We start from the raw sequence: 11073 nt of genomic DNA on the forward strand, positions 1-11073 counted from the left end.
TGATCTTACTTACTGAAGGAGCTGTGGGTACCAGGTCACTCTCTGTCCTTCCCGTCTGCATTGCTGTGTGAACCCTGACCGATTCATAGATAGATGGCTCTTCCACTTGGCGTGGATAGGGATGTTTCAGAATAATCAAGGTGCCTGAATTGGAGGAAAAACACAGGTTAATGCAACTTTGCCAGAAGGACAAAGTCAAGGGCTAACTAGAGGGCTGTGCTTGGGCTTTCTTCAGGACTGCTAAAAACTAGATAAAGAGAATACCAACATGTATTTACTGCACTTCTCTGATTTCATTCAGTTTTATAGTGAGAACTTTAATACATTATGTATTCATCTCTGATCATTTAAATCATACATCAATGCCCCCTTCTCTTGACTTCCTTTATCTCTTAACTAAAAACATTTGCTTTGATCAAGTGAACATGAAATGAGTGTGGATTTTACATATATCCAATTTTTCTCTACTTCTACTTGCAGAAAAATTCCATCTTTGTAGGCAGCTAGATGATGCAGTAGCTTAGAGTGCTGGAGGTCAAACCCTTTCTCAGACACTTGCCAGCTGTGTGACCCAGACAAGTCACTTAATCTTTGCCTCATTTTCCTCATCTGTAAAATGGGGATAATAATAGCTCCTGCCTCCCAGGATACTTAAAAGAATGATGCTTGTAAAGCCCTTTGTAAGTCTTCAAGTGCTGTATAAATGTTATTATTAATAGCATCCCCCTAAATGTCACCAATTGCATTCAAGAGATGTGACTGCTTAGGGTCCTTCACAGATGATGTGAGGCTTGAGCTAAGCTTTGAAGGAAGACAAGGATTCTGAGATCCAGAAATGGGGAGATTGCACTCTAAGTTTGGGGGAATAGTGGGATGGGGTGTTGAGTTCTGCAAAGTCTTGTTCGTTTGGAATGTAAAATAGAGGCAGAACACTGTTAGAAATGTAGGAGGGAGTCAGATTGTAGGGGGCGGGGTGAGAAGGGTTCTTTATTTTTATTTATTTATCTGTTTGTTTGTTTGTTTATTTTTAAAGCAATTGGGGTTAAGTAACTTGCTCAAGGTTACACGGCCAGTTATTTCTGGGTGTGGTGCTAAGTATCTGAGCCCGGATTTGATCCCCCAGGTCATCCCGGACACTGGGGCCAGTGCTCTTACTCACTGTGCTACCTGGCCGCCCCAAGAAGGGGTCTTTAATACTTAGCTAACGAGTTCATATTCCTTCATTTCCTGAAGCCTCCGTTGAAATGCTACCTTCTTCAAGAGCCTTTTCCCAGTTCTTAGCCATTCCCTATCTCCCATTGCTAGTGCCTTCCCTCTGAGTTCACCTCTGGTTTACTTGAATATATCTTCTATATACATCCCAGTTTTCACATCGTCTCCCTATTAGACTGTGAGCTCCTAGAGGGCAGGACCTGGTTTTTTGGTCCATTTTTGTATCTATATTTATAGCACAGTGCTTGGCACTAGTAACTTGTTGGCTACCTTACTAGACTTGATGAGGGAGATTCCCCTGAAGGTTTTGAGTAGGGAAGTGACATGTTCAGACCTGTGCCATAGGAAGATTACTTTAGCAGCTGTGGAAAGTTGGGATTGGATCAAGGAAAATCTATTGGAGGTCAAAGTGAAGAAACTGCTATTAGTGTGTTTCATTTGGAAAAAAAGAAGAATGGTATACAGTACAAAATACTGAGAAGAAACCCTTCAAGGGGAGTAATTAATTCTGGCCCTTCTTTTAACTTTTAAAAATAACATCTATGTAATGTGGAAATATGTTTAATTTGGCTGTACATATATAGCCTATATCAGATTGCTTGCCTTCTTGGGCAGGGGCAGGGAAGGGAGGGAGAAAAAAAATTGAAACTGAAAATCTTATAAAAGTAAATACTGAAAACTAATAATAATAACAAATAAAGATAACATCTATGGACTCAGGCCCCAATCAGTCAATGAGTTTCCTTCTGAGGTATCCAGAAATTTCACTAAACTGTTGAAAAAGGTGAAGAATTCTCTGACTTAGAGATTCAACTAAAAGCTAATTTAAAAAAATTAATAATTCCAGGACATATAATAATAATGATAGTATATATAATAAATTTACAAAAATCATCAGCCTTTCTGTATATTGCCAACAAAATCCAAGAAAAGATATAAAAAGAAATTCCATTACAAATAACTACAGAATCCATAAAATATTGGTAAGTCGGATATTAGACAAGTAAGTAGTGTGGGTCAGAGTCCTGAAGTTAGAGTCAGGAAGACTTGAGTTTAAATCTGGCCTCAGAAACTTGTTGTGTAACCTTGGGCAAATCATTCAACTTCTGTTTACCTCAGTTTCCTCAGCTGTAAAATGGAGATAATACCATTTACCTCCCAGCATTATTGTGAGGATCAAATGAAATTATTTTTGCAAAGCACTTAGAAGAGTGCCTGGCACATAGCAGGTGTTATAGAAGTGTGGTTGTTGTTATAAATGTGCACCGACGAAGATATATACAGAAAAGGAAGATGACTACAAAACACTCTTGCTTAAATAAAGATTTAAATCATAGGAGAGCTATTTTTTGATAATGATTGGATCGTGCCAACATAATAAAAATGAGAATTCCTCCAGGACCTCAGCTTTGGTCTATCCTTAACCCCCTAGAGTGGATTCTAAAACTTTACTCCTAAAACATTCATAATTTAACTCAATAAAGGAAGTATGAATGAACTCCCTGCTTCAGGGAAGTAGATTATACACTGAGAGCAAAGTCCTGATGCTGATCTTCTTGTTTGTGTGGCTGTGGTTGGATTTAGGCTGCAATGATAGACAAGGCAAGAAGCCAACTCATTCTAAAACTTCTCATTTCTGTGACCCCAGAGGAGAGGTTTTCTTTATCTGACTGTTGAAATACACTGGAGGGAACAGGACTAATTCAGTGAGGTCTCTCATGTTTTGGAAAGTGCACCAGAGCAATGGACAAGGAAACTCCAACATACAAGATAGTCTGACCAAGACAACTTTAGGACTGGACTGCAACCCTCAGATAAGGGGCCAGAGTTGACTGGGATGGGAGAAGGGGTGAAAAGGCTACAAGGGGAATCAGGGACTGGGAGCTTAGGAAACATGGCTATGGGTTTTACTTCATTTTCTGCCCTGTTTCTAGAAGCTGGTTTGTTCCTGCCTCTGATGTTAAATTTGGTTTCAGAATTGCTCAATAGAGGTACATTTTTTAGAGCACAGTTTCTTAACTTTGTATATATGTGTGTGTGTGTGTGTGAGAGAGAGAGAGACAGACAGACAGAGAGGGATACAGACAGAGAAAGAGAGAGACAGAGAAGACAGAGAGACACAGAGAAATAGAAAGACACAGGGGGAGACCGAGACAGAGACAGAGAAAAAGACAGAGGGGGAGAGAGAGTATGTGCCTTTTGGCAGTCTAGTGATGCCCATGGATCCCTTCTCAGAATAATGTTGTTGCCTACATCTAGATATGTTCCAGAGCAAGTTTGTATTGGCTAAGAAGAGACAATTATAAAATTTTCAGTGTGAACATTTACATCCTAGAAATAAGCAAAGATGACAAAATGATTTGTTAAGTTTTTTTTTAATTGTCCAGACCTGGGGCAGCTAGGTGGTACAGTAGATAGAACACTGGCCCTGGAGTCAGGTGGACCTGAGTGCAAGTCCAGCCTCACACACTGCAGAGTTATGGCCAATGGACTGCATTATTGGTGCAACATTCCCTGGTGTTGCTAAAACCAAATTAAAACCAAATTGAGAAATATTCAACAAAATAAAAATATAATAAAAATAGATAATATTAATATGGAGTTTTCTAAGTCAATATATAATTCACAGGGATCCTCATGTATAGTTTAATGGTCCTCCCCTTTCTCTTTGATACCACTGTTGTAAAGTACAAATATGTACAATCACTTCTTTTTTTTTTGGTGGCAATTGGAGTTAAGTGACTTGCCCAGGGTCACACAGCTAGTGTCTCAGGGCGGATTTGAACTCAGGTCCTATTGACTCCAAGGCCAGATCTCTACCCACTGGGTCACCTAGCTGCCCCTAGAACATTACTTCTAAAAATAAAATTGACCCTCATTTCATTGCTGTCCTGGGATTCAAAGAGTAAATCCCAACAATACAGCAACGATGCCTATGTTATCAGTTACTCATTAGACCCTACTGTTAGTATTTATTTCCATAGTTCTATATGACTGAAAAGGCAGTATGGTGTGGTGGGAAGGGCAGTGAATTGGGAGTCAAGAAATCTAGATTAAATGGCTGGTTCTGCCACTAATTTGTTCTGTGCCCTTGGGCAAGTCATTTCACTGATCTGAGACTCAGTTTCCTCATTTGTGAAATGAAAGGCTCAGACCAGAAGACCTTCAAGTTTGCTTCCAAGCCTAACATTCAATGACTACATGAATGCTGAGCTTCATCATCCCCAGTACTGTAAGGTGTAGAGCCATAGTGAATTGATCAATGCTGAGCCTAAAAGGCTGTCCATTGCGCCACCTAGCTGCTCAATAAGTGGTGACCGAACATACTAATAACGATCTGATTGTTATTAGTTCTGCCCCCAGCATACTGACTGTGAGCCCCTGGGCAAATCACTTAATCTAACAATTAGTAAATCAATAACTTTTCAATTAAGACTATAGCAGAAAAAGGACAATTTACAGTCATCCCCCCCAATCTCTCCTCACTGAGGTCTAAGTGAACTTGTTAAAGACCTTCCTTTACCATCATAAGGAAGATTCAATGTCCCACGCATGTTGATGTGAATGATCATTTCATCTGTTTTGTATCTTGCTCCCATATGCCCCAATGTAGCAATCAATCAATCAACCCAGAAGCATTTATTGTTTACTGTATGCCAAGCAATAAGCAAGGCACTGAGGAAAAAGAGACAAAAAGGAAATGGTCCATGACCCCATCAAGAACTGACCTGTCAGGATGTGTTGCAACACAAGTAGGTGGAAAGTACCTTCATTTTCCAGTTGGGAAAATAGGAATCCAGAGGAGTAAATTGTTTGGATTACCTGGAAAGTCTGGTCAGGTAGGATATTTGGAATTCCGCTGTGAAACCCAACCCACGGCTCTCATGGTTTAAATAATGGTGGTGTTATTAAACATCACAAAGGGAAAAGCAACTGATAGTCTTTGGTTAGGAGAGAGAGCCTGTCAAATACCCATTTACCATACCCATTACCAATCAGATCATTATTAGCATGTATAGGCATTACTTTGGGGGCAGCTAGGTGACTCAGTCAATAGAGTATTGAGCTTGGAGTTAGGAAGGCTCATCTTTGAGTTCAAATCTTGTCTTAGATACTTACTAGCTGTGTGACCCTGGGAAAGCCACTTAATCCTGTTTCCCTCAGTTTCCTCATCTATAAAATGAGCTGGAGAAAAAATGGCAAACCACTTCAGTATCTCTTCCAAGAAACCCTAAATGGGGTCACAAAGTGTCAACACAACTGAATAACATGTAATTACTACACTTTACCCATTCGTTTTTTGTTGTTGTTGTTGAGGCAATTAGGGTTCAGTGACTTGCCCAGGGTCACACAGCTAAGTAAGTTTCTGAGGTCAAATTTGAATTTAGGTCCTCTTAACTGCATGGCTGGTGCTTTATCTACTGAGTTGGCTAGCTGCCGCACACTCATCTTATTTTGAAAAGGGCTTTTATATATCTGAGAGACATGAGCTCTGTATTCCACTGAACCTTATGTGATATAATTCATGGTCTAGGCAGTTCACCAGTATGGAGAGCTGGTGAGTGTTGGTTCACAGAATCTAGCTTAGTGCGCTTGTCCACACTGATGCTCTGCTGTGTAAAATTCAGACCATTCTCCAGTGATACCAAGTCCATTCCCTCCTGTCTACTCAAGAGTTCAAGCTCCTGTTTGGGTTCTTTAAGACCTTCTCATTGGTCTTTGAGCCTGTAATCTATCTCTTTTACAATTGTGGTTTGTCCTTCGTTCTGGAAGAGGACCATGACTTCAGAGAGATGATATGACTTGAAATTGACTTTGCTTTAAGTGAGGTAGGACTATGCAAGGTCACCAGCCTTACTTTTTCCTCCTGAGCCATCTGGGTCCTGTGGCCAGATATTTATCAGGATGACCAGAGATGGCCCAGGATGCAATGGGAGACCATGGCCCTTTTAAACTAAGGTCTTTTCAGGTTCTCACTTTGAGTGAGGCAATGTCCATTCTTCTCTCCTCTCCACTGTTTTCCAATATATATCCTTGATAAAGTTATCAAAAAATAATTTCCTAATGTACAGGTTGGACCAAGTCATACCCCTGATTAAAAACCTTCATTGTTTCCTATCACCTTTAAAACAAAATCAAAACCCCTTTAAAAGACCTTCCTCAGTTTTACTCCAGTCTAGCTTTTCAACCATATTTGCCAGGAGCTTTGGGCAGTCCAGCCAGACTGGATTATTCATGAGCTGTTGTCCAATCTCCTCCTGCCCTTTGTTTCAGGTTTCCAGGTAGGTGAGGTAGCCATGCCTGGAAGGTCCTTCCTCCACATCTCTGCCTGCTAAAACCCTTCAGTTCATCAAAGCTAGCTCTAAGCAATTTCCTCCATGCAGTATGAACCCCAAACCTCCTCCTCCTTCCTTTTCTGGATCTCACCTTTGTCCTTGTAGTATCCTGCTTTATTGTGTTTTTATCTTCCCTAGCAGGCTGCCAGCTGTTTTTCTACTTGGTTGTTCCCCTAGATCCTAGAAAAGTGACCTGGCATGTCATAAGAAATGCCATTTGCATAATAACCTGAGGTTCCCTGAGTACTTCTCATATGCAAGTTACATAGCATAAATATTGCATGTTCTCATTTTCTGATGAGGAAACTGAAACTTAGGAAGATTAAATGATGTGTCCATTCAGCCTTACAGCTCTAAGTGGTGGACTCTGACTCAATTCTCTTGGCTCCAAATCAAGTCTTCCTTTCATTATACCCATGGCATATGGCTGATGAGGCAACCTGGATTCACTAAGAGCTGTGTGGCCCTAGGAAAGTCCCTTAATCTCTTTAAGTTGGTTTTCTTATCTATAAAATGGGGATAATAGTATCCAAGCCTCAGGTCTTCTTATCTGTAAAATGAGGATCTGCCTCAGAATTGTTATGAGGATTAAATAAAATTTAGAAACTTTAAAGTCAATTCAAGTCAACATTTATTTGGCACACCTACTGTGTGCCAAGCACTGTACTAAGTATAGGGAATATGAAGAAAGGAAAAGCCAACCAACCAACCAAAAAACCACTACCCCCCCCCCAAAAAGAAGCTCACAGTCTAAAGTGGGGGGAGAGTAGCCTCAATTATATATATATATATATATATATATATTTTTTTTTTAATTTTTCAAATTATTTATTTACTTTTAGTTCACAGCATTCAATTCCACAATCCCTTGAGTTGCAATTTTCTCCCCTTTCTTCTCCTTCCCCCCATCATGGTGGCATGCACTTGAATATAGGATCTACAAATATCTTCACATTAAACATTAATTAAGAAGGATTATAACCAATGGAGTGAACAACAAGAAAGAAGGAATGAAACAAAACAAAACACAAGAGAGAGCAAGTAGTCTCAATTATATATCTTGTTCAAAACAACTATGAATGAACAAGATATATTCAAAGTAAATTGTTGATCATCTCAGAGGGGAAGCACTAAGATTAAGGAGGACTGTAAAAGGCATCTTATAGAAGGTAGGATTTTAATTGAGACTTGAAGGAAGCCAGGGGAGCCAGAAGGTGGGGAGGAGGAGAGAGAGCATTGTAGACATAGGGGATGGCTAGTGAAAGTGCCCAGAATTAGGAGTGTCCTGTGTCTGAGGAATGGCAGGGAAAAAGTGTCACTGAATCATAGAGTAGAGGAAAAGGATTAAGGTGTAAGAAGGTTGGAAAAGGAGGAAGGGTCCAAGGGATGAAGGTCTTAAAAAGCCGAACACAGGCTTTTATATTTGATCATAGGAGTAATAGGGAGCCACCATTACTGAATAGGGAGTCACTGAATAGCCCTGTGCTTTAGTGCTATATAATGTTAGCTCTTATTATTAAATGGGCAGCTAGGTGGTACAGTGGAAAGAATACCAGGTCAGGGAGTCTCATCTTCTTGAGTTCAAATCTGCTCTTATTGTGACACTGGGCAAGTCACTTAACCCTGTTTGACTCAGTTTCCTCCTCCATAAAGTGAGCTGGAAGAGAAAATGGCAAACCACTCCAGGGGTTTCTTTGCCAAGAAAACACCAAAGTCAGACATGATTGAAAGGACCAAACAACAGCAGGATTGTGAGAATGAAGGAACTTTGGAGAAGATCATCTAAGCCCAATAATAATCGTTCAGTTGGTGTAAGAGCACTTTCTTACAATTTAGCACACTCCATTGGCTTCCACCAGGATCAAACATAGGGTGTCCCAAAAGTCTTGGTGCAGTCTTAAACTCTGCTAATTTGAAGAATAAGGTAAATTTCTCTTCTTGCATCTATTCACATTCCTCTTCTATCTCTATGTTTCAAGTTTTAGTAGCTTTAAAACTTTTGGGACACCCCGTATAAACGCCTTTGTTTTAAAGCTCCAAGGACTCTCCCCACACCACATCTATGATTTCAGATCTACTTTGCAAATAGCACTTCACTCTTTATACAAAGCATATTACAATATCTTCTGAGTTCTCAGAAAAAGATGCTAAATCAATGTGTTTTATTATGTGTCCCCTCGGGAAGAATCTGAGCCAATTAGCTATTTAGGTGGCTTTTAAAATGGCTTTTCTTCTATTTTTAGGTGGGGAGGGGGAAGAACACAAAACCAGCTATTCTTTGCCATGGAAAATCTCAAAGTCTCTGATCACCTCCAGAGGTGTTATAATAGTCTTAAAATAAAATTAATTTGGAATCATTTTAGCTTTTAAAGTAAATCTGTGTCACAGAGACCTTTGAGGAGGCAGGGCTTAACTTTTTAAGAAAATTATGATAGTGCAGTACTTTCCTTCAGTCAAGGATCCGAATTTTAAGATTAGTGGAAGTTCAGCATAAAACAACCCAAACAGAATTTTTTTGGCTTGGAAGTATTTGTGAAAAGAGGGAAGTCCAGAACTATGCAATAACTGACAAATTCTTATTTCGTAATCCTGACTGGGTGGTTAAAGGGGCAAGAGGCTGACTATAGATCTGTACGATCATTTCCAAGTACACTGCACATAATTCTCATCATTGCCTTTTGGTTCACCCTCATATATGATTCTTTGGTGATTTGGATGCTTCATAGAAACAGGGACGAGCTTAAATAGCAACGAACAAGTTAAAAACTTGATTCCAGTCTGTACAAAATAATAAAGTATTAGTAATGAGAAAACCCCTACTAACTTTATGTGTTTAAATTATTGAGGAGAGTTGGTTTTGTAGTTATTGCTTACTTTACAAAGGAGTTTTATACTTTAAAATGAATCTTTAAGAGTTTGAAGAATTCTGTGTGAAAGTAAGTAGGAAATTAGTCAACAACTTCTGATGGCAATTGAGAATGATTTAATATAGTCCATAGTAACAGATCATCACAACTTGGAGAGACCCTACAGAACGTTTAATCCTCTCTTTCCTCATTTTGCAGATTTTTTCTTTTTTTGTTTCATTCCCCCCTCCCCCCAACCCCACATCTGTGACCTCATTGGTTTAAGGAACTACCAGTGAAGAAACTTGTCGATGCAGCTCTGTACCTGTTCCGCAACTTCTAGTCTGGAGTAGCTGTGGCCCTGAGATGGAAGTGATTTACTCAGATTCACAGAGCCAATATAAACGCAGATTGTGCTGACGTCAGCTCCCCTGTCTCTATCCGCTAAGTTCACCTTTTTAAAACTTTCATTTTAATAAATTTTTTAAAAGGTATAGAATGAGAACAAAAGTATATTGAACTGTGTTCTGAATTAATTTCTCTTCATCAAAAATGTTATAGTTAGAATGTTTTCTAAAGATCCAGAATCAGTGTGTGTGTGTGTGTGTGTGTGTGAGAGAGAGAGAGAGAGAGAGAGAGAGAGAGACAGAGAGAGAGACAGACAGAGAGACAGAGAGAGAGAGAGAGAGACAGACAGAGAGACAGAGAGAGAGAGAGAGACAGAGAGAGAGAGAGACAGAGAGAGAGACAGAGACAGAGAGACAGAGAGAGAGACAGAGAGAGAGACAGACAGAGACAGACAGAGACAGACAGAGACAGAGACAGACAGAGAGAAAAGAGAGAGAGAAAGAGAGAGAGAGAGAGAGAGAGAGAGAGAGAGAGAGAGAGAGAGAGAGAGAGAGAGAGAGATTATTCAGGCAGGTAGATTAGGTAGTTCATGTAAATTTTAGAGATTTTTTTTCCATTGAATACTGCTTTAACTACATTCCCCAAATTTTGCATGTAGTCTCACTATTATCAATCTTTCATACAGCTTTTGATTGTTTCTGTGATTTCTTCTTTGAACCTCATTATTCAGGATGCCATTATTGTTTCTATTTACATCTGTATCTTTTGCTTGTACTCTCTATATTCATTACTATTTTCATTGTTATGTTCTATAAAGAATGTGCATGGTATTCATGCTTTTTTAAAACATTTATTTGTAACTTCTTTATGCCCTGGCACATGACCTATTTTTGCAAATATGATGTTGAGAAATATGTATATTCTTTAATGTTTCCATTCAGAGGGTGCTATGAGTCTTTTAGATCAAACTTCTTCAGCAGTTTGTTCAATTCCCTATTTTCCTTTTTTGTCTACCTTTCTGTTAGATTAATCTAGCTCCAAGAGAAGAAAATTAGATTTCTTTGGTCTATTCACTTTTAAACATAATTATTATTAGGCTTGTGTTTACCTTCACTTTTTTTGGTATTGGTTTTTATTCCCTTCATCTTTAAAATCAATACTTAGCCTCTGTAATTAATTTTCCTCATACTATTTTGATGCTAACCACACAGGCTCTTCCCTACCACCTTTCCCATTATCTGCCCTATCCTAAATTTTTTGAATTTACTTAAATTCCTTCCTTCTTTCCTTCCTTCCTTCCTTCCTTCCTTCCTTCCTTCCTTCCTTCCTTC

At 39.2% G+C, this 11073-nt stretch overlaps 1 protein-coding gene across 1 annotated transcript in view; it reads right to left on the bottom strand.

Moving 5' to 3' along the window:
• DAPP1 (dual adaptor of phosphotyrosine and 3-phosphoinositides 1) overlaps positions 1-11073 on the bottom strand; it is a 50343-nt gene that overhangs the window by 9627 nt on the left and 29643 nt on the right. The window contains exon 4 of the mRNA XM_069094073.1: positions 14-144. Coding sequence (XP_068950174.1) covers positions 14-144 — 131 coding nt within the window. The remainder of the gene's footprint in view (positions 1-13; positions 145-11073) is intronic.

The sequence above is a fragment of the Petaurus breviceps genome, unplaced genomic scaffold, assembly GCF_028583685.1.
Source record: "Petaurus breviceps papuanus isolate PSGF00001 unplaced genomic scaffold, PetGlider_PUasm1.0 126, whole genome shotgun sequence".
Classification (NCBI taxonomy): domain Eukaryota; kingdom Metazoa; phylum Chordata; class Mammalia; order Diprotodontia; family Petauridae; genus Petaurus; species Petaurus breviceps.